The sequence below is a fragment of the Tyto alba genome, unplaced genomic scaffold (assembly GCF_018691265.1).
Source record: "Tyto alba isolate M040663 unplaced genomic scaffold, T.alba_DEE_v4.0 Super-Scaffold_7, whole genome shotgun sequence".
NCBI classification, from domain to species: domain Eukaryota; kingdom Metazoa; phylum Chordata; class Aves; order Strigiformes; family Tytonidae; genus Tyto; species Tyto alba.
The window spans coordinates 12651675-12676391 of record NW_024881328.1 but is presented as its reverse complement, the minus strand read 5'-3'; the positions used below and the strand labels follow the sequence as shown (position 1 = coordinate 12676391).

Genomic DNA, 24717 nt, shown 5'->3' with positions numbered 1-24717 from the left:
TTAAGCATTCCACTATATTTATAACACTGAAATGATTTTGTTTTTGTAGAAAACCATCACCATCTAGTATACAGATAACAGGAGAACAAAGAGCTTGCATTCTACTGAGGACCCTTCAGGAAGTTATAAGTTTGAATGTTAACACAGTCTGTTAACATGTTATGAATGCATATTTTAAAAGTGAAGAGCAAAGCATTCTTAACAATATCAAGTTGCTTAAATCCCTTTGTTTGAGCTCAAAAGTTATGTATGCCAAAAAAATCTGGTAAATTGCAAGGTACACATTATATACAAATGAATAAAAATACAGCCCTAATTCACAGTTATAAAAGTACCTGCTTTTGTTCCTTAAACAGTAACAATACAACATATTTTGTTCAGAATTATTTTATTTGGATTATAGCAATTAGTATCACTGATCAGTAGGCCAAATCCAGGCAGAGAGCACAGAATCAATTTCACAAGGTAACAACACAGACTAATATTTTAGCATACAACCATTTCACTGCATTATCAAGTAGAAATATCTTCCAACCATGCATAAAAAGTCTATCTTTAATCTTTCAGAGCTCCAAGTAATACCAGATTCCTAAATATACAAAAAATACATCTAACTTATAATAATCTTAGTGAATCAGACTTATAAAATTACAATTTTATTCTTCACAACATAGAAAAAAATACAAAAATGACTTTATAGTTTTCACTCAAATTTCACTGATGTAAATATACATAAAAATGTATGATCTGATGTATACTCATGAAATTTGTAAGCAGAAAAATAGGTTTTAAAATGACACTGCAGATTGGTCCACACAAATGCCAACCCTTCTACTGATATGTAATAAAGAAAATAACAAACTTTTGATAGAAACATCACATTGTAAAAAATTACAATTTACCTGCACTGTAACCTGCATCTTACTGAAATTAACAATATGAATATTTCTACAGTTCCAGTTGTAAACTATACATTGGTAAGAACCTTGGTCTTTTAGAGGGTAATAACTGACTTGGACAAAGCCAGCACAGTAGAATGTAAAGTATTGTTGACTGAACCAGTGCATACAACACAAAGATTACCAAAGCAGAAAACATGTCTGCTGCAGAAGTTTGGTGATGCTGACTGAAAACATGCAAGCCAAGTAAATAGTCTGTAGGTAAAAAAAACCCTCTAGATTTGTGACAAAGAACACTAATCAAAGCTTCTATTATAATCTTCACATAAACCACATTACAATTTCAGTGACAGATGAGGGGAAACTTGTTCATATTTTATGAGGAGGAAAACACCCATATGTGTGACCAAAGTCAGTATTAGAGAAAAACCCAAACAGTGTTAGGGCACTGAACTACAGTTCTTACTCAAGATCACCTTCCAGTGATTGCCATGGAAGCTAAACTTGAAAAGGCACTGCAAGCTGAAGTGCTGGAATTCTTGTACATACTAACCGAATGTTCATACTTCAGAATATAATTTTAAAGTCAACTTTATTGATAAGATTTCTTACTAAGCAATTTCTTTTTCTTTTAAAATGAAAAGTAACTCTGTTTTCTTTTAAAAGGCTGTAGTTTATTTGCACTTGTGGTAAATTAATATTTTCAATTAAAGTAAATATTCCATAATAACGCACATCCAGAAAACACTCTGATTGTACAAGCTTTCTCCCTACTAGCAGCTCTCTCTGCTTTTCTGTAGTGTCAATGCTATTTAATACAGATCTGTACTACATCTTTCTCATCAACAGAACTATGAGTTTGTTTCATACAGGAATATTAGACATTTTTTTATCCAAATTGGACCAACAAATTTGAAATCAAATCTTTTATTTGGGCACAGAAATCAAATCAAGAAAAGTTCAGGAGCTGAGCATTGACAATATCCAGTAACCTAAGCACATTAAGAAATCAGATCTTTTAGATAACATCCTTCAGACATACTGACACTAACTCCTTTGATAACAGGTATAAGCAAAAGGAGATGTTTTGTTCAGAGGTGGAAGTCTACACTTTTGAACAATGAGTTCAGTATAATGCAACATTCCTCAGATCACTACAACAAAGCACCACACAACCTAATGGAGAAATGAATTGAAATTGTTGCACCTTTGAATGCAAAACCACTTTGAGGCTGTATATGGCAATAGCATTTTTGATTACAGCAAATAATTGTCTCCAAAAGGTTTAAAATAGAAGCAAAGATCATACCCTCTTACCCTCTCCCTGCTTACAATAGTCCTGTTTGTGTTGAACAGGAAAGGTGTTATACATGTTACCGAGCGCTAGGAAAATTCAGACTTTTTGATGAAGCCAAAGGAAATTACTGAATAAAGCAAAGATTCGTTTTTTTGGTTTTTTGTTGTTCTTTTTTTGTTTGTTTGTTTTCAATATAGCTGTGACAAACATAAACCAAAATAATTGTAAATAACTGTAAATCCAGCTCACCCCAAATGCTAGAACAAAGAGCCCGTGCCCTTAGTACTTACTATGTTTGACTAGGTTAGGGAGAGCTGCGATACATCAAGCACAAGTAACTGGGACACAGATATGGGCCACGTCCAGGGGGAGGTGCTGGCAGGCACAGCACAAAACCAGTATTGCAGGTACCATGGTAGTGGTCACACCTCATTTATGCACTAAATCACGATGTTACAAGAGGGAAGCCAGAGAAATCCTTGTGGTGTTGTCTAGTGGCTCTGACTGGGTGAAGATAGGACTATTCGACTATCAATTCCTAACAGAGCAAAGGCCACAACCTACATTTCCTTTTGCCTTTACTTGGATATCTGTTCATTTCCCTGCTCCATTGTCCCTTAAATTCCCCACTCTCTGCCCCCAGTCAACAGTTTGTTCATAATCTGGGGCACTGCTCACATATCATTAGCGCTTTCTGCTTTGCCACAAGGTTTTCCCAGTTCTTTCTTTTTCTATTTTACCTTCCCAAGGGAAGGCTTAGCCTGAGAACCCAGAGAAAGCACCTTGCTGTTTATGTGAAATTTAACTTTCTATGGTTTTCTGCTCTTTCAGAAGAGCAGATGAGGGAAGGCTTGTCCAATCTGCAAAAGCAGCATGTAACACATGAAATAATCTGCTTTCAAAGAAGGAATTTATGACTTTGCAACATTTCAGAAGCTAAGTGCCTGGAACTGCCTGCTTGGATGTACCAGTGATACACATTAGTCACTTCAGAAAAGTCAGGTTGAGGAACAAGGCCCTCAGATGATTCCACAGTAGAACAAACAGTCCTCAACACTCAAAGATGAGTACCACAGAGATAGTGGACAGTGATTAGAGATGATAAAGTAAAAAAGGGAGAACTGCACCCATTTCTGGGTGACCTGCCTCCTTATATTGTTTAGATTCATTACTGATATCACTAGAAATATTACAGTTAGTATTAATTTTCTTAAAATATTTTTAAAAAGTATCCAGGGATGCAGTACTTAGAGGAGTTTTAATGTTTCAGATAAGCATTAAAGCCTCTGAGTTAACATTAGCATTTGAGTAATCAGCTTAAACAAGATCTTCAGAGAACACACTCTGGTCAGATACCCTACTGTTTAAATTCCTAAAGAACCACATTCCCCTCATTTCCCATAATTGGTTTCCTGTTCTTGTTCCCATCACCTTTTAAATATACAACCTACCTTTCTAAATTCACCACTTTGCCCAGATTACATTCTCCACTGAAGTCTGACAAAATCCTAAAGTATTCCAGAGCATACTGTTTGCTTTCAGAGCAATGCATACAGTTTCCAGCATGCAGTCAAGCATTAAAAAAACAAAGAGGTATCAGTAATATAATCCCAATTCAAGCATTTAGTGGGTACAACTTCATCACTCATACTGTAACCTTCAGGCATTTAGTAATAAATGAAAACCATTTAGCACATCATTTAAGGAAAAGGAAAAGGCTAACTGCTGAGCCATATAAAGTTTAAAAGTTTTCTGAAGCACTTCAAGCTGAAAATTATTTCCATGTTTTACATTGTGGAATTTCAGTGAAATCAGAATTACTGGCTATTCTTGCTAAATTATTTGTCTTTTACCTCTGACTTATCTTGGAATATTCTTTATAAATGTGCTGGGTATTGAAAATCTGCAGCATTTTGATGTTTGAAAAGTTCTGAAAAACAGTTGGAATTACTCTGACTTCTTGTGTTCTTCAGTGTGGGAGAGTACCTTTCGCCTCTGATGTAGCATATGAAAATACAGCTGAGGAAAGACTGAGGAGAAAACAGACTTAAGTAAATAAAGTATGAAGTGAGGCTTACATGTCAATGTAAGATGCACAGTCACATGCTCAAGGTCACAAATTCTGTATTAAAAGAAAAAATACTTATCCGCTTTTTGCTCAAGTCATCTATTTCCTTTTATTCTTTAAAGAGAATATATGATATTCTCCTTAGGCTTCAGGTACTATTTATTTTTTGCTAGAGCAATCACATTTTTAATTAAATGTAAAATACCTTATTTAACTCTGCATGTACAAGCAAGATGACAAAAGTTTCCTTAACTGCACACACACAATAGAAAGAAAATATATTGCAGGGAGGAAAAAGTCCTCCCTAAAAAATGAAATTTCTGGATTTGTTTAATTTAATTCTAGTGTCACTTCTTCAGGATCTAAGGAACTTCATACAAACTGGTGCCTCTTTCATCTCTTCTCTCCTCCACGAAAAGCTATTTTTCCTCCTATTTCTAAGACTCCTTACACAGTATGTTTGCAGAACAACTTCTGCAAAGAGGATGGAAAACATACATACATAAACAGCAAAAGCTAAAATTGCCACGAGACACTAAACCTTTGTGAACCAGGAATATTCCTTGTATCTCAGGAACAGCACAGGAATTCCTTCATGTGAAAAGGCAACTAAGACTAAGCAGTTGGTTCTCAGAGTTAAGATAACAATTTAAAAAATAATAAAACAACAAACAAACAAAAGACAGACTACATTCATGTTACCCCTCCAGCAAATGATAATGGATTACTGACAATACCCCATTTAAAAGACAGAAATTTTAATGGAGAAAGTGGGCTAATGTTGTTACTTGGGTTCAGTGTGGGTTCCCTCCCACATGGCCTGTCAACTGTGATCTAGTTACCACACAAGTAATTAATATTTGTGGTTATTTGACTATTTTGACTAAAACAGAAGATATTATTCTGGCTGCTTGGAGCTAATAACATCATAATTTTTGAAGGAGGGGGACAAGGAGAAACAAATACATGAAAAGCGTTCTTTTTAAGAACAGCTGGAAAAACTTAGAACTTTGATGTCAGAATTACAAGATGGCTCACTGAAAGTGTAAATGTTTGTTACAGACACAGGCACACTACTGAAATTAAAATTTTTGAATATGGTTTATCGTTTGATAAAAACAAAAGGTTCAAAACCAGCTGCAGAGATAGCTAACAGCAGCAACACCACCACTAGATTATTCTGCATGTTACACTTTATTTGCACATTTAAATTTGCTAAAGGCTTCTGTGCTCCTACTCCCCATTTCAAAGCAGTAAAGCCAAATCTTCATTCTATCTATACAAACACTAACCAGAGATGTCAACTGAGCATAAACGGCACTAATGCAAAAACAATGGTTTTTATCCTCTTTATCAAGAGCTGAATTTTAAGAAGCTGTTTTGAACTTTGTTCTCCTAAAAGTCTGTAAATCGAGGGAAAAAAAAAAGATGTCAACATTTGCCAAGAAGTACAACAGTTATTTTATATTCCAAGTGTAAGAGAAAAAACATGTATTACTTTGACAGGTGTTGTTAGAAAGCAATCCCTGCAGTTTTAACTGACATTTTTCTTTAGATAATTTCCAAAATAAATTTTGCAAAATTAATTAGTTATACATATGTTAATCCCAAAATGATTAGCTTTCCCTTTTGCAGCTTTCAATATTAAAAAACCTAACACACTCATACTTACTTGGAATGTAAGAGATCATAACCAGGATCAGGAATGTATAGTAGTCAAAAGAAAAATTGTACTTGTTAGGTAAACTAATGGAATACAAGCCAGACTGTCTGACGAAGGGTAATGCAGCATATATTGTGAGTAATTCACCTGAGACTCCCATTGGATACAATACTATAAACAAAGTGTACCTAGAAAAAAACAGTTACAGAAAGGATTAAATGTTATGACAAGCTCAAAAATGTATTTGTTCAATGCTATTATGGATGTTCAAACTTTAACTTCTCAACTCAGTACTTATTTCCCTTAGCTCTTCTTTGATTAGAGCATGGCAAGGTATGAACATTATTGCAAGGTAAGTGATGAAATCAGCAATCAGTTTGAATTATTTAAAGATTACCTAGGAGAATCTAAAAAACTATCTTTAAAACTATTCTTCCCTACCCCCTACACACTGTTACTTTGATTTCCAAACTCTTTGATAGAGGTCATTATATTACTTAAAATGGGGCCAAACACAGTTGATATTAATCACTGAGCTTACAGACTGTTTGAAGTACAACCCTTGGATTCAAGGGTTACCGATAAATGTCAGTTTACTTACCGGGACCCCTTACTGTTAAATGTCAGCTTCTGCCAAACACAATCACTTTGTAAATGGGAATGAGTTTTGACAAACTACTCTTTCAGTTTACAATGTAACAGATTTTTTTAACCCAGAACTCTACTGGAAAGAAGCTAGGAATTCATATTTGCAAACAGGGCAATTACCTCGAAGTAGAATCTAGTTTTTTGTACTGCAACTATTTTACAAGATAAATATCCCTGTCAAATCAGTGCTTTAAGGCTATGATTTCTATTATGCCACCTACCTGGCCCATTTGATGAGATAAGGGAGATGGTTTAACAAGCTAAACGTATAAAAAGAATAACGGATTATCTCAGTGACTGTCCAGGCCACTACAAACAACAGGACACTATCTTCACTTTGTACCTGTAAAAAAGAAAAAGCAGCATAGTATGAATTCAAGCATTACTAATTACTCCAGACCTAAGAAAAGCTCAAATAAATCAATTCTCATGTGTTGCTTTATGGCATCATTTTAGAGAACAGACTCCAAGAATGAGCTTAAAAGCAACATTAGTAATAAGAAGAAAAAACCCTTTTTCTCATGCTCCATATTTTTCTAGTTGCTTAAGAATAGCTCTGCTTGGTGATCGGATAACTTAAGATCTCCCACTCCGTGCAAGGTAAATCAGTACAAGAAATCCCTGAAATGCCCAGAACAACTCATAACTCTTCCCACTCCTGTACAGTACCAGCTTCTATTTTGTTCCTATGATTGTCTCCTAGTGCAGCAAGCAGAAACGATGCTAACACATTAGTCTAGCACTTGATATCTAGTTTACTCTTCATATTCTAATCCTAGTCTGTGCTACTTCTGAGTAGAAGCACTGTTTTTCTCTCCCTACAGAGGAGAAACCAAGTCCTAATTCTGAGTAGCAGCTAAACAGCTAACACCAGGACACAGGCTGGGAGGACAGAAGAAACAGAAGCTCAAGATTGTCTCACCTCAGGTAAGCTTAACAACTACCTGCTTCACTGCTCCTTGCTCCTTCTGTTTATTGTATGCAGCACGATTCTTCTAATGTTACACTGAAGGCGTTATTATGTTTCACTGCTTTACACCTCTCAGTGCTTTTATTTCACACACACATCACTGAACCAGCTTTTACTCCCTTCATATTTTGAAGGTTAATCTTCAAAATCATGTATTTTACAATGAATTATTAGATTTGGAAGCATAATTATGATGTTTATGTTTCAGATGGAACAACAGTGATGAAGCAGTATATGGGGTCACGTATCCACACTACAAACTTTTGAGTGCGCAAATGTGATTTTTATTCAGCCCTTCCCTTCAACAGAATTATCAGCTGTATGAGTTCCCTGAGCCCAAAAAGAGCTCAACCACAGGGGCCCACATTTTCTTTTTTCCTCCAACTCTTGGGAAAAGGAAGTCAGTATGTAAGGGTGGTACACTCTATTCATCTTTGGCAAAGTACACATACTAACAAAAAAATGAACAAGAAAATACATGGGCAATCAGAAACCTATTAGTAGGAGGGGACTGATCATATATTTGTGTGTAAAACACTCATGAGGATTACCCATAAAAAGTCTTCTGTTACAGACTACAAAACCCAGAAAGATTTATACAGAAATCCTGGGATACCCTGGAATGTAGAGCCCCTTTTAATCTGTATTCTGCTGCATATAGCATTTCAAGTCACCTTCACTGCATTTTGCAGCAAATGAACCTTGTCCTTTTTCCACATGAAACTCTTGGTAATTTGCTTATATATTAATCTCCCTTACATCATCATAAAAGGACAAAATCCAAAAAACTTATTTGAAGACTTTCAGAGAAGAGACCAAATCTATTTTCACACTGCTACAGAATCCTAATCCTGTTTGGGGTCTGCTTTATAAGCAAGACTTAGTTCTCAACTTGGAAAGGTTAACAGCACTATCCACAGATGATGCTGTTCCCAAGGAGTAACATGCTTCGCAAGCACTCCAGAGCTGCATCTTCTGGTCAAATCAGGAGTAGCAGCTTTGTGAGTTCATCTAAACCTATGAGTCACAGACTTCAACCTGTACTTCGAAACCCTACATCTCTCCCTAATTATGGACATCAATAAAACCAACAAGCAAAAATTTATTGCTTGAAGTAGCACCGAAGGACATGAGCAAGGACAAGAAACCATGAAAATAACAGTGAATGATGCAAGTAGAACATCTGGCAGTTACAATCCAGTTCTATCACAGGACTTCTGTAACACTGCCTTCACAGGTCCAGCCTTTCCCATCTACTTTAATATTAGAACTGAGTTTAGAAGTTATTAGAACAGTTCACAACATTAACACACACATACACACACCCTACCCTGTTAAAGTCACTTAAAGAATCACTGATTGTACCTTTATAGCTTGTGTCCCTATTTAAGGAAGAAAGAATACTGGGAATTGGTGGTAGTTTCCATACAAGAGTGATCTATACAGTTTTCAACTAGTTCCATTCTTTGCAGTAAGGAACAGAAGACTAGTGTGCATTTTATTATCATATTTTATCTAGATTCCGCAGCTCATCATTAAAAAGTATGCTTCTTTCACACTAACAGAGCAGTCAGAAGTCTGTCACTATTAGAATATCTCTTTGAGGACTGACAATTTTTCAATACTTCAAATAAAGATGTCTGAGATGCACATTAGCAAACCCCTGGGAACTGATTTACAGAACAGTCTCTCAAGAGTCTTATTCATTTAGGCACTTCTAATGTTGCATTTGTATTGTTCCTCTTCCAAGTTGAGGATAAGGGGGATAGTACAGCCAATAAACATTAGACCCTTAATAAACCTTAATAAATGCTGTCCTCAGAACTCAATTTCTCTTCCTTTACTTTTTCATACCAGTCTTTGAAGGAGGTGTTAGACAAAGTCAAAGCACATTTTACACTTCATTTACAACTCATTTGTCCAACTGCCTTAATAAGGGTCAATCATACCACCGGCATAATTTTTTGGTATGTGTTTCAATCCAATTTATCATCGAGGAGGGTCCTGAATATATTTTAGCTTATCTTCAATACTATTAACAGCAGACAATGTAAGGGAACACACAGCCTTTTAAGATGCAAAGATGAGAATTGGGAATCGACACAATAAAGCCTGAGGGGTTGTTACTGATGTCCTTATGCATCAAAAGGGCAATTCTATAGAATCCTCCACATTAAGAGAAAGAGTTTGACAAATTATTTGCAGAAAATTTCAACTAAACACATAATTAAGCAATCCAGTGCAGAAAAGTAAAACCAGCAGCACTCTGCAACCATAATGATAAAACAGCACATCTCCCTCCAGAGCACTGGTTCTCTGGTACATTAATTAAAGGGGGGGGGAAAAAAAAAAAAAAGTGGAAGCTTCACAGTATGCACAAAGGGCCTGACAGACGTTTGTGTTATACAGTATTATTAAATTTTACACAGATGTAAAGCAGTGATGAATCAGGCTTTTCAACTGCACTCTCCAATTTAGAGTTCTGAACTTTCCAGCATGGGCTTCTTTTACTACAAGTTAGTCTGAAATATCATGAATTAAGATGCTCTTTGCTCTTTTAGTATCCTTCACTATTGAAGATATCAATTCACAACTACAGATACTAGAGTCTTAATTACCAGCTCAAAATGCTGTACATGTCATGTTCACACCACTCCTTTTGACTCAGTGTTCTAGAAAGGTTCCTCTAAGTATGTACTCTATTTAACTGCAACTTATCTGTAACTGAACCTAATTGGATAAACATTAAATCACTGCTGACACCATTTTTTAATTATCTATCAGAACAGGGTGCAGAATTATCTATCAGAACAGAACTCTATGAAGGCCTGTCATGATGTCACCAGATGATCTCATAGTTCACACAAATTCAAAAAGACAACTTTGAACTGAAGGGCACCTTCTGTTCTCCTATGCCTCTACTTTATTCTAGCCCTTCACACCAGTCTGCTCATTCTCTTCCCTCCTTTGGAGGGGAAACCATAAAATTCACCAAACCAATTCTTTTCCAATGTAGTGACAAAACAATTACGAGTACTGTATTACCTGCCAGGCCCTCCTCCACTAAGTCAACAGCTGCTCATATGGTTGGAGGTAAGGGGAATCTCATTGCTACTCAAAGAACTGTGCAGTGCTTTAACATTTGCCATGCTTCAACATTTATTGTAAATACTTTCATATTGAATTGAACAACACATCAGCACTAAATTCAACAAAAAGCACAAACATGTTAGTGGCAAGAAGCATGCTTCCAATCACATCACATATCTAGAAGTGTATTCTGACAGAAAAGAGGGATGCAATACAGATGTTTCTTCTTTTAACTATATATGAAAACAGTCTGGAAAAGCAAGATACTGAACAAGTCTCACTCAAAAAGTTAAAGAGGAAAACTGCATTTTATTGTACAAGAACCTCATCATGCAACTGCATAGCTTACAAGTTCCATAAAGCTGTGTGAGAATTTAATCCTGGACTTCACCATTGGAGCTCACTTGTGCAGACAGCCCTTCAGAAAAAGTAGAACACTTTTGACACTTTCAATACATCTCCCCAGGTGAGACTGCATGCTCCCTGGTTGGGGGGAAGGGGAGGGGTCAGAATACAGCCTCTTCATTTGATTTATTTGCTCTAAAGTCACCGGTGAAAAACTCATCACAGGATTCCTCATCCTTACCATTCTTATGCCCACTTTCTAAGACATTAAAAACAGTTACACATAATACAGTCTCTCGCAAGACTTTAACCAAAAGACCACATAAATGTGAGGAAAAAAACCTGTGTGTAATATTGTTGAAAGAATCCTTGTTAAAAATTGAATGTTAGGCTGAACTTGCTCACATTTTGCTGTTTTTTTTTCTGGTGAGAATGTGGGCATAAGTTTCAAGAAACCTAACCCACAATCATCCTACAGACTTCCCTTTGATGTCTAACAGACAACACATGGAATAATTCTAATCCATGCAATCCAACCTTTAACATTTGAGTTACTTCAAAACAAGGAGGCAATTCATAAAAACAGAATAACTCTGTTCTTTATGAAGCACCAGGTACTCCAACATTACACAGGTAACAAGCAAAACTAATTGCATATTTCTTTAAAAATATTTTATACGTGTATCTAAAATGTACTATCTTGGGATGGCTTTTTTTTTTTCGTTCAAAATCTTGTATCTATCTCTAAGGAATTAACAGTGATTGGAGTACATTTATTTACACCAAAAGTGAAATCCATCAGAAGATAAGCATTTACAAGATTTTGAGTTCATTGAGAAAAATAACATTTATCCACTTTAAATAGCTTGAAAGTAAAGCTCCACATGAATAAGCATCATAATATCAGAAAGGGCGGTTAATTAGGAGGAACTAGTGACTTATGTTACTCTACATGTGGATGGACACTCTGATAACAGGTTTGCTGCAAGGAAGAGAAAGCAGCTTCCCTGAAGACTCAGTAATGAGGCAAGCTCCTGAAGACATTCTCCATGTCAAGATCTCATGCATATAATGACACTAGATGACCATCACATATTTCAGGCAGCCATGCTGACACTGGCATCAAGACTGATATCTTCCTTTAATAAGAAAACCTGTAAGATTTGTTGGCTAAAGTAACAGCACAGATGTGACATATCTGGGCTACTACAAGGTATTCAGATGACATGGAAGAGTCAGCCAGCATGATCTATATCAATTAAAGCATGTTTAGGTTTTTAAATAGCTGTCAAGAATAATTTTCAAATAAGATTGCTTCCAAAAGAGAATTGCAGAGATTTGTATGAAGAACAGCAATATTTGGTGTGGTAAGCAATGAGAAAAAACATGCAGGCCCCAAAACCCACCTACGCTTGAATGTAAGAAAAATGAATAAAGGACAGAGGAGAGATTATTCTCAAAGTGATAATGGAGAACATCCAGGCACTGCTGTGCACAGTTGAGGGGGAGCTTACATATGCCATGGTAAAGAAAGCAAATTGTGTATGAAAAAGGGGCGTAGTACAGACATTTTGCTATTAATTATGGCACTATCATCACATCAATACTAGGACACTGTCCTAAATTCTGGGTTCCATATTACACACTGGAACCTCTAACTTTCAGTAAGGACTGCAAAATCTATTCAGGAGCTAGATGTCTTACAATAAGACCTCTATTTGATCATAAAGAAAAGGTGATGTGAGATTTATTTTTATTTCTTTTGATCCATAGAAATTCACATAAACAATTTCACAGGTTGGGATACAAACATAAGACATTTTAAAGAAAATAAGACAGTGATCAACACTTGCTTTTCAGTATTGGTCATCAGTTTTTCTATCTATTTTGTAGCTTAACTTACCTCTTTCACACTATGCGTTACTGCCCACGTCAGGAAAACCCTTGACATCACTTGGAAAGCAGTCAGAACAACAGAAGAGGGAACAATGCCTGGAAGATATTTTGCAATTAGTAAATATTCCTGACTATTGGTGTGGGGAAATAAAACACAGCCAAGCCAAAGTCCAGTTATTTGAAATTTTTTGGAAGGAAAGCATTTAATTTTTTTAATTTGAGAGTATGAAGTCTGTCCTGTCTTGTGTTTACACAGCCTAATGCAATGCAATCCCTGACAAGACACTGTGCATCAAAATGCAAATAAAGGTAAACAGTGATCTTTTTGCCATCACAGCACATTCCTTAATACACAAATCAGCTGAATATGTTAGCTTAAATCAAATAGCTTTTGGGATACAGTCTTTCAAATAAACACTGGTTGATTAAAATGTCCAAGATACTCTGTATTTTAAATTACTGTGATTTAAAAGGTAAAAACAATAAAGATGCTTTGCACAGTATATCCCCAAAACAGCAAGCAAAAAGTATAACTACTTTGAAGAAACACTGATCTAGCCATATTCAGATAGATACAAAGTTTATAATTCCTTTCTGGGAACACAACTTTAAAAAACAAACAAAACAAAACACCAAACCCCAAGGAATAGCTGCTGCATTGTTAGGTACAATTTTAATATTTTTCTCAAGGAAGCAGATTTCATTGGTTCCTCTAAGCAAGTTCTGAGGTGCTGATTAAATCACCACTAAATGGATCCTACACACCCAGGTCTGACAGAGCAGGAATACCTTTGGACTGCAAGATTACACAAAATTTCTCAACAAAAAGTTTTATTTTCTTCCAATTGCATGATGAAGACAAATGCAAGAGCAGTTGCAGCTCCTAAAATACAGTGAGAAAGTGCTTCTAAAACTAATGTAAATCACAGCAAGCAACACAACAGCCTCAGAAATACATAAAGACCAAACTGGAAAGTGGAAGAGGAAGAAAGAATAAGAAAAGCCAAAAGCAAGTTTCATTAGAATTATTTTCAGTCACACAGTCATTGTTAGACTTCTTTCAAAGTAAAAAGATGGAAAAATCCTAGAAACACAGTTCTCTTCAGTTTTATCATGTATTGTTCACAATCTAATTTCTGTTTTAAAACCTCGGGGCAGTATCGCTGTCTGTTACTCCGATAACACAAGAGGGGGTGCTATAAAACGCCACAATCTGCACTCACTGAAGACTTACTCCTATGATATAACAGACCTTTTATACAATTTAAATCACGCTTTCCTAAGCAAGATATGCTAATGTTCTTGCAAAGGAATCTATAAATAAGCCAAAAAGACTGTATAAGAACTATCCAAGATTATCTCACAAGTTAGACAAACAAGGTTTTTCATTATAGCCAAGACAATGCCAATCTATGCCAAACACAGGAGATCAAAATAAGTGACTCACCAGCTACAATTTATGTAAACTTTACTTGCCTCTAATTATTTACTCATTGCACTGAAAAGGTACCTGACAGTCAATTTTAAACTTGGTATTTTTAAAAACATCTGTCACCACTTATACAACACTGCACATGCTAGAGCAGAGCTTGACAGATAGGTCAGGTCCAGAACCAAGCAACCAGTAAGCCATGCCCAGACCTCTTTCAGATCCTGGACTAAGCCTCTCACCTCCAGCAGGAAATCCTCCAACTCCCAACACGTGTGACCTCTCTCCCAGGGAGTTCCCAACCAAGCACAGGCTGTATGGGTAGCTCACAGGAGGAGCCCTCGCGTCTCTGCTTTAGCCTGCTCCATTAGGAAAGTCAACCAGTGCTGATTTTGGCTTACCAGAGGGTTACTGGTAAGCATCACTGTGGTAGAAAAGCAGGTACTTTTGTGACTCTGTCGGTTGGGCCTGTACTCACCAAAGCCTTCTTGCTTTTCTTCACTCCCCTTCACAAACTCCCTGTACTACTATTACTTCTACATTTTGGTGGCTCCTATCACCTCCTTCCAATACCAAGTTTCTCCAGGCACAAGCGCTTCCATACCATTAATTACATTCATACACTTGGGTTCTGTCTGCCACACAAGCCAAAGAATTGCATGTTCACTTTCCATTTGCCTGTCCTTCAGTCTCCTCTTGGTCTACATGTTACCTCCTCTCCATGTAGAGCTCTCCTATTTTTTAAATCTTTGCCACGTGCCCAAGTTCTGTTCTCAACCATGCTGGATAGAGAAATTCCCCTATCAATCTTCTTATTTTGAAGAACTTGCTTCACAGATGCTAACATTTCAGATTCCACTGAAAAGATGTGGAGATAAAAGTTATGCTGATACACACAGCCATCTGTCACAGAGAAGCTCCTCTATTGACAGAGAATTACAGCTCTAGTTATAGCAATTAGTTTAGCAAGGGCAAAAGAATCTGCAAATTTCCTGTTTCTCCTTGCATAAAACTTTTACCAGACTCAGACTACAGCAGACAGCAGCAGTGTATCCAGCTGCGCAAAAAAAACATCACTTTATTTAGCTAACAAATACTTCCATTAACAGGAAAAAAAAATCCATGGGCAGTTATAATAAAATAAGTGGGGTTTTTGTGAAAAACTTTGTTAGGGAAAGCAAAAAGAATTATAGTGGTATGAAATGCTGCAACATTCCACTAATGGCTCTCTTCACTAATACTAAATTGTGCGACTGAGGATGATATGGGCTAAATGGATCCACAATTCAAATCAGCCGAGCCAGGATTATTAACTTTGCACACAGACAGGCTGGTACAGTCATCTTGTTTGCTGTTCTGTACCAGCCTGGAAGGTGAAACGTAGGACTCTCTCCTGCTATTCACTGATTTGAGTGGACATATACTCTGAAGTGTGAAGAAAATACAATGAAATTTTTTACACTCTTTCTTAGATTTAGTACTACTAAACACTGGCATCTCCACAAAAGTTTAACTCAATAAAACAGTAGAGCATTATAGACTTAGGACAGCAAAATGGCTTTTTATCTTCAAGTTTTTTTGCCCAGTGTTCTGAGATTTAACTTGTCCGTCTTGCTATTTGTTAAATAAAACTTCAAAAATTCCACATTTTATTACTAATTTTTGACAATTTTTTTAAAAGCAAGTATGGTTATTCTGGTGAAACACAGTAATTGAGATTTAGTAAAATAAAACGGTATTGTAAGGACTGCCTTGGCAGCACCTGCAACTATATGATACATATAGTTTACTCTGAGAAGCCTTTACATTAATTTGAGGAATATATGATTATTCAGTTCTTGGGATGATTTGTGCAGAGTCTACACACTGCCCTTTGTAAAATAAGATTTTTAGAGTAACTGAATTATTCCAAAAGGTCAGGACTACTTTATCAAATACAGAACTAGACTGCCCTCTGCTGACAAATCTCTGTATGATTTTAAATTTTCCAACTACCACATTTGGTTATTAAAAAAAAAAAATCTTTTGTACTGGAATTCAATATGAACCTAGAATCTAATACACCCTACAGTATGTAGACTGTTTGTACGATATGTGACAAACAGCAAGTTTGTAGCTGCAGCTTTAGGAAGCTTAATGACATCTTACTCTTTAAATAGTGGCTAACAAACATTCACATAAGAGCTCAAACACTTATACTAAAATCACAAGATCAACTACCTAAACATAAGACCGACTCTTGTGAAAACGGGATTGTTTAGAAAAATCAGTTAAGCAAAGGTATGCAGACAGGCACACTGGCTTTGATCTTGCAGAGATCGCCACGCATCATCTATTCTATGAACAAAACATCCAAATGCTGAGGCCAAACTGTTTGCTACTCATGACAACTAACAAACCAGACAAGATACAATCCTGTCACTCAGACACAAGGCTCTTCAGGTTGACTGAACCACGACACTGCTACTGACCCCAAGCCACGTATACACAATTGAGCTCCTCCTACCAAGCTAAGAAACCCACACAATACAAGCTAACAAGAATTGTCAAGTCAAGTTTTGCATAATTCTTACTCTCCCAAACAGTTCCCCGAAAGCACAGCTGAACGGGGGATAGAGTGATTACCTCTTCTTAATTATACAATGCATATCTATGTTCTAGGGATGTGGACAAAGTTCTAGTGCTTCAAACATTTTTATTGGATTTTAATTTACTTTCAGCTAGAAATATTTTCTGGAGAAAAGACAGCTTGCTACAGAGGATTATAGAATGTAGAGATGGAAAGTAACGATCTACTATAAAATACTTATGAACTGCTCTAAGATTTGTAGCATTGGAAGGGTCTAGATTAAAATACAATGTCAAGTAACTGAAAACCCGTTTCACTATTTTCCTTTTTGTGATTTAACTTGTCAAATTTTTTAGTAAAAAACTGGAATGTGATTCAAGCAAAAATTAGTGAGTTATGCAAGAATTAAATCTGTCAATTCATAGACCATAACATTTTTTTATGCTCATATATTGCTAAAACTGCAGTCTTCTATACAAATAATAAAACCAAAAATTTGCAAGCTTACCAAATGCACAGTGCAGAATCTAGAACAAAAAGAAAAGTTCAAATCACTAACACTTGAAATTAAGCAATTCAGAAATACATGTAGTTCTATCACAAGAACTTATGATTCAGTATTTGTATTTCAAAGATTAAGCTTAAAATTTAGCTCTGCTGCCCAAGCTAAATAGCAGACAGTAAGCTCCCTCACCACTTGCTAAAATAAAAATTCAGCATTTGTGTGAGGCATATTTCTTGCATTTACCTTCAAATCATTCTGTAAATGCTAATGAAAGAACAGGTACCTAGGAAACACCGTTCAACAAAGGCTGCCTGATTTCTCCTAAACAACACACTCATGCAAATATTAGTTGTGCTAGTGAAGACGACTATACATACCTCAAGCAAAGCTCCAGTTTGGAAGAACTTCAGGGGCTTCTCTATTGAATAGTAAAGGCTATGGTAGCTACCTTTAGCCAGGTATGCTCGAACTAGACCAACCGCAATAACAAGCCATCTGAAAGAGAGAAAAAAGTCTAAAGATAAGGAGACATTAAGCAGAGAATAAATACATAGAAATTCTTAATCCCTCTTTAGATATCTGAGAAAGCAACAGACATATAACTGTCCTGAAAGATACTTTTTCCCTACCCTCTGCAACACTGAAAACATTGATAAATTTGCAGAGAACACATATATTTAAAGATTATGCATTTTTTAAACATCTTTTATCACCAGCATGATACCCATGTATTTAATGTCTAAGTTTATTTTTCAGTGAGCTGAATTTAATTTAGTTATGGAAGGTATTCTTGCCACATTAAATGAGACTGGCATCACATTTTGCTTAGTTCAAGAAGAAAACCATTTATTGCTAGTCAAAGATCTCTTACCATACCATAACTTAAAGAAGTATGACATAAACAATTAAGATTCAGAAGGCATTCATTTTAATGTTTCAGTTCAAAGTAAACCCTTAGACTTTATGATAAACCATCCAGCTTAATTGCTAGCATATATTTTATGTGAGACAGTTATGGATAAGTAACTGCAAGAAAACTGAGCCTGCTAAAGCCTTGAAGGCGGCAATGGCTGTTCCCATCCCAGCCTTCCTTTGTAAGCAACAAATATCTCTAGGCCTATATAAGTAGTGCCTATGTAACTGCAACTATACTATAAACAATGTGATCTGTTAACCCTGCTGATTTTCCCCTCAGGTAATTTAGGAAGCAACCCTAACATTTTTTTCCTCCAGTCCTGGCTGAGGCACACTACCACAGCTGTCAATAGTCCATGTTTGCCCACAGCCTCAGAAATTCTTCAGTGAAGTCCAGGACAAGCCACAAAAGTAAGATGGGTACACCCTGGTTAAACACTTCTTCATTTGAAATTAGCACCTAGAGTTAACTTTAGTTTCCAACTGCTTGTGGCAAACATGGGTAGAAGGAGTTGGTTAACAAGAAGCGGGAATCCTTACCAGCAGCTCCCAAACTTTTCACTGACAAGCTCATCCTGGCTGTCTTGCCCTCAGCTACTCCTAACGGCACCCTGCTTTACCTCCACCTCCCTCCAAACCCAGAAATGCTGTTACAAAGCTTGTGCTAACAGTCACCAAGTGTTTCTGCTAACAGTGGTGCACCTCAGTAAAAGTGTCTGTGGAAAATCCCCTAACTATGCAATACCTTCTCAGTCTTTGAAAAAAACCCAAAAAACTGCAGCTGTCGTTTCATGACAGGGAAGATGAAGAAATTGCCTTAATTTACAGGATATTAGATGCTTACCGCATTAGCTTAGTTATTATGAAGTATATACAAATATTGTCCTAAATGTAATAATGAAATTCAGAATTTTCAACAATAAGAAAATCTGGGATCCAAGTTCGTGTTCTTAACAACATTTATTAGTACAACTGAAAAAAAGCTACTTAATTCCTGCCTGGACTTCTCAGAAGATGAGCACCAAAGTAAAGCAGTAGAAGTGGGGATGAGAAATGGGGAATGAGAAACAAGCCCTCCCTTTTTTCAGCAGTGATAAGTTATTTCAGTTAAAGCTGTCTTGTGAAACCAAAAGGCAAACATTTGCTAAGTAATTGCTGTTTACAAAGAACGAAATCAGATTAATTTTGTATTTGGACTTCAGTGTAGAATAAGCGCTGTAGTATTAATGACTCTCCCTTGCAACACTGACTGCTTCATTTTTAGAATAGTAAATCAGATACATTAACACTGCTGTTTATATCTGTCAAGTTTCCCTGTTTTTCCTAATCCTCTGTGTTCGTTGAGAAACTTCCGCTGAATTGAGCAATTTCTCAGGTTGCACAAGGTACCGGTCCTTGGTTGTGCCTGCAAGCTGTTCTCACCTGAACCGAGCACATGGCTCCCAGAGCTCCAGCCCCTTCCTCATCTCCACCCAACCTGCTGGATCACTGACTCCAGAAAGACTCTAATTCCCATTCCATTTACGGTCCTTCAAAAAGCATTTAATACAGATCAGAGTATTAACCCGTACAAAATTAAAAGCTGTGCCTTGTTTGTGTTGAAGCTTTTAGTACCTCTGTCCTGCTTCTGTGATTCTTAAACAGTTCTCACCCACTATGACTAGAGAAAATGGTATAGGAGTAGGTAAAAGCGAGGAAGATCAACTGAAAAGGAAACTTGTGAGAAGTTTAAAAGGGCAGCAAGAGGCACCACTGTCACATGGAAGCTAAGCTACAAACTTTTCCAGCTTCCTCTGATCTAGACACTAAAGTCTACCTGATACACCAGCTGGAGTTACATCTCATCAAATTACCACTGCCATGCATGTGAACTTTAAGACTAAACTCTTACACTCTGATTAATCCAAACGAAAGAAAATGAATACTGTCATACACACAATTTAATTTTTTTACTTTCACTCACTCAGACTTGATAAGAAAGCTTCATGCTCAGGTCTTTAGCTTAATTCCCTTTATTTCTCTTACAAATTATAAAAAGGTGTTTTTTTATGCAAAGTTTACTGAGGTTCTTCATCTTTTATGCAACAGAATACAGCAAAGCTATGTAGTGAATGCACCTGGAAAGGGAGAAGTGTACTCTGACTCTCAACAACCTGTCACTGAAGACGTGGACAATGAAACTCATAAACCAGAACACTCTTTGCTTAACACCGATAACATAAACCCTTGCAAATTCAAAAGCTATTACATTAAGATCTATCTTGTTGAGTGAAATCCTTTTGAAATTGTTTATACCACCATCAGCTACTTCTACCAAGAAGTACTAGCCAGTTGCAGTACTTGACTAAAAATAAGAAACATAATCGCATTTTAAAGCAGCTTATCAAACATTTACACTCGACTCTAACAGCATGCCCTCCCTCCCAGCCCCCACATTATTCAGTGATTTCAGTCAACATATTTTCTATTTTTTTATTTCTATTTTTTTATTTTTTTGGAAATAATTTCTATGCTGCATCTATGCCTCCAGAATCAGCTCCCTATGTCAGGTCAGGCATGACTACATGACTTCACGCTGTGACAGGAAAATAACAGTTTGACTGAATGCAAGAGAAGAAAGATGCATTCTTTCTGCAGCTTAATGCTTTGAACTATGGTCAAAAAAACCTTAGCAAGTACAGCTGAGAACCAACTGCAGGACTGGCTATTCCCTGTTTTGTCATGTTGGTCCCTTTTCTGAAAGGAAACAACCAAAACATATGAACCAAATGATAAGTGTACGCAGCTTCATTTAGGGCATGTATGTACTTCTAGTGTTTTGCTCTTGCAAAAGCCATTGTATTACTAGGAATCCATCCACACACTACCTGCACTATCTGATAAAAGTAGAAATAAGATATATTATCTTTAGAATCAATATGTTTTCTTTAGTTAAGGTAAATGCAAAGTAAATACAATAACTATGCTGAGATTTTTCAATTGTTACCCGATCCATTTTAAATAAAGCTAATAGCAAAGGCAACTATGATTTTAAAACATTTACTCTAAGTACTTGTTTATTGCACAACAAAGCTGTTACATGCCAGTTTAAAAGCCACCTTTTTGTAAAACAGAACCAAAAAACACACTTAAAAAGTTTTTAAGATCCCATATGCTTTTACAACATCATTTTATCATCTGGGCACCTTCAAATTTTTGGTGTTTTCTTTTCACAATTTTCCTTCCAACGCCGTGCTGGCTGAGCACTCTGATTGACACAGGGACAGTAACTAAGTACTGCCACCAGCTACATAGCAATCTTCTCGTATGAACAGCTGAGCTTCTGGCAACAAACTCTTAAAAAACTACCTTATTATGAAGTCTTTTAAAAAGAAGAAAAATAACTAATTGAGGTTTTTTTCCTAAGTTCAATATTATATATTGTGGAATTTCAGCAGTGTTCAAGGGAAGCGCAAAACCCTCATCCACTTGAAAACAAATTATCAGTCAGAGCCCTTGGTGACCTAGCCCAAAAGAACAGCAGTGAGTGACAACGCAGAGCTATGAACCCTGACCACAGGATCTCTATGGTAGCTCTCCAAATTGCAGAAATCATCTAACCACAAAAATGCCCAGAAAAAAGCAGCTCATGTTAAAGCACCATAAGCCACATCCCACCCAAGACTGGAATTGTCTAGGAAGTTTGGTATAAATCAGGAAAACAGGTAACATCATGATCAAGATTTATGTGACAATAGGAGGCTAAATACAGATTTATGCTGTTTATTTCTGAGTTTCTAACACTTGGATTGGTTTGAATTTTTTCTTCTGTGAAAATAGAAATTTACTATACTCAGGAACTTCCCTACCATGAGAAAAAGTTCAGGACCTTTACAGAAACTTCTCATTTATACAGCAATTTCTCTCAGGTCTTTGAGGTCTTTTATAAACATAAGTGAATTAAATATGAGCAGCTCAATGAGCAGGCAAATGCTTTTACTTCTAAGGATTGCTCAGAGAGGTTAACTACTTAACATTGTTCAGGGACATCACAGCAAATCTGAAGAGACCTCCTGACTGCCTGTACTGTGCCATATTGCTCATGCAATGAAGTATTTCTGAAACAAGAGATTAATTTTTAATCAAACTGGTGGATAATTATCATTCCCTTCTGAGTGAAATACCCTGCAAATATCACATGGAGCCATAAATCTGCTTAGCAGTTCCATTTCACAGTAACACACCTATTGGGTAACGGGTGTAACGAGCACCTTACAAGAACAGAGCTCCCCCCGCCAGCTACCTTTGCTCCACCTAAGTGTAACCGTAAGATGAAAGAGCACCAGCTGCCACCAGCAAAGACAAGATTCATCATGTCCAACTGCCTTATTGAAATAAATCGTATCTATACTAATTTTATACTAATCTTCCCCCAAAATAGCAAGACTAATCTGTTTGCCTAACTCCTCACACACCAAGGCTTTATTTAGCAGGAAGGAGGCTCATTTGGGATCCATTTTAAAGCCTCTTTTCCCCCCTCCCACTCAAATAGCCTCAATCTTGCAAAAGATGGTTTTATTTTTAACTGAATTCCAGTAAGACTCTACAGTCTCTTAGGAAAAAAAAAAAAAAAAAGGTCTCCTTTATCTTGAGGGTCCCCAGTTGTCACTATTTTTATTACAGTGCCTAAGAACACACCGAAGCGTGCACCATCCACCTGAAGTCCCCATTCTGCCAAGCAGGGCAAGAGCAGAGCACCAAGCAGGCCTAGGAGCTCACATGTCACAAGCAGCAGCTTCCAACTTCACCCTGAGTACGTAGCAGCTGAAGGTTTTACAGGGAAATCTCACAGGGCTCTAAAGGATAACCGCTTTGCCGCCTTAACTACCGCTATGGATGAATTCCCTGCGTTTAGGTTCACCTCTCTACTGAGAAGTGCCAGAGTCCACATCACAGACGCGGTGAGGCGAGAGAAGCAACCTACACGATCACCTGGATGAGAAAACAGTTGCACGGCAAATGAAGGCGTCAATTACAAACCACCGCAGTTCCCAGAGAACATGCACTTGTGCCGCTCCGCTTCGTCCGTTTTGGAAGGGGCGCTTGGAAGGACACGGGGCAGAGGGGCTCGGGCCCGGGAGCTGCTGCTGAGGGCCCCGCATCTGTCCACTCCAGGCTACCGCCATCGCAGGCGATGGAGAGAAACGAGAAAACAGGCAAGGCTGCACACACGAAGCAGCAAAAGAGGGTTTCGGTTGTGTTTTTTCAGACTTATCGAAAGCCTGAGGCACGACCACGCGGGACAAGGAGAACAGCAGCCCGTCAGCCCACGATGCGAGGGCAGGACGGGGATCGGCAAGGGAAGGGGCACAGCTACACTAAAGCCCTCACAGATGCGCCCAGCCCAGCTCCTCGACCAGCCCTGCCCCGGCCCGAACGCACGCGTACACGCGTGGATGCGCACACGCGGCCGCAGCCCACGCCAGCGGAGAGCCCCGCGCTCGCCAGCTCCCGCCCGCCGCCGCTCGGGCTCCGCCGAGCCCCGGGGGGAGCCCGACCCGCCGCCGCGGGCGGAGGGGCCGTCAGAGGCGGCAGCGGCGGCCCCGCGGCGCCCCACCAGCCGGAGGGACGGTGCCCGGCGCGGGGAAAGTTTCCCCGGTGCGGCGGCCGGAGGGGAGGCGACGGCCCCTGAGCCGGGAAGGCGGGCAGGGCGCTGAGGGGAGCCCGGGCGCAGGCGGGCGGCGCGCCCCTGCCAGGGAGCCCCCCGCGCCCCAGGCGGCCGCCGCACGCCTCCTTACCCCGCCGTCATCACCACGTTGTAGATAACGAGGTAAGCCGTGGCCAGCGCGCCCGGGCCCTTCCTCCGCCGCGGCTGCTGGCTGCTGTAGCCGTTATCCGCCCGGCTCCCGCCGCTGCCAGACGCCGCCATGTTGCGGCGTTCCCGCGGCCTCCGCCCGCTCTCAGCGTACGGCGGGGACACGGGGCGGGGGCTCCCCCGGCGCTGCCGCCGCCATTTTGGAGGCGGGCAGGGCGCTGTGCGCAGCCGCGGGAGGTGCCGGCCCCGCGCGGCGTGGGGGCTGCGCCGCCTTTCGGGTGTCCGTGGGGGGCACCGGGAAACATCGGAAAACACCAGAAAGCGCGGGGGGTATCGGAAACTTGAACCCCGAGCGGCGGCCGGTTCCCGGGGAGTTTCACGGAACGCGCGGCCGGGGCGGGCCCGACCCGGCGATAAACGACCTTTTCCATCCCTTTAAAAACAGGTCAAAAATGCCCCTTTGCGCTCTCGCTCCTGCAGGAAGAAGTAGGTCTCCCATTTCCTGAGGGAAATTGGTAGCGTTAGTTGACAAGGTAAGGTTATTTTAGGAATATTGAGTAGGTTTTCATAACTTTTATAGTTCAATAAGCTGCTGAAGCAGAGTGTGGCCAGAGCTGTAGCTCATTTTC

The 24717-nt window shown here is 38.6% G+C and overlaps 1 protein-coding gene and 1 long non-coding RNA gene across 3 annotated transcripts in view; one reads left to right on the top strand and one right to left on the bottom strand.

The window, feature by feature from the left end:
- Positions 1-371: 371 nt before the first annotated feature.
- HACD2 (3-hydroxyacyl-CoA dehydratase 2) lies at positions 372-24328 on the bottom strand. The gene is made up of 7 exons (XM_042784281.1): positions 24072-24328; positions 17757-17874; positions 17383-17401; positions 12884-12972; positions 6797-6918; positions 5937-6115; positions 372-4226 (listed from the first exon to the last, which is right to left on the bottom strand). Exons 1-7 carry the CDS (start codon positions 24200-24202, stop codon positions 4144-4146), a joined length of 741 nt encoding a protein of 246 aa, XP_042640215.1. The 5' UTR covers positions 24203-24328; the 3' UTR covers positions 372-4143.
- The window catches only part of LOC116964293, a 17875-nt gene continuing 16094 nt past the window's right edge, over positions 22937-24717 (top strand). Inside the window, exons 1-2 of one of the 2 annotated variants that reach the window (XR_006164565.1) lie at positions 22937-24103; positions 24534-24621. This is a non-coding gene — a long non-coding RNA (uncharacterized LOC116964293). The remainder of the gene's footprint in view (positions 24104-24533; positions 24622-24717) is intronic. The other variant, XR_006164566.1, reaches the window with a different exon arrangement.

Bases quoted from the DNA above. Each gene is read 5' to 3' on its own strand.
- HACD2 (XM_042784281.1), bottom strand. From the start codon at position 24,202: ATGGCGGCGTCTGGCAGCGGCGGGAGCCGGGCGGATAACGGCTACAGC. The intron at 6,919-12,883 runs GTAAGTTAAGCT...TCTTTTTTACAG, and splicing joins TAACGCATAGTGTGAAAGAG to GTACAAAGTGAAGATAGTGT. The intron at 6,116-6,796 runs GTAGGTGGCATA...GTTTTTTTCTAG, and splicing joins TATCTCATCAAATGGGCCAG to GTACACTTTGTTTATAGTAT.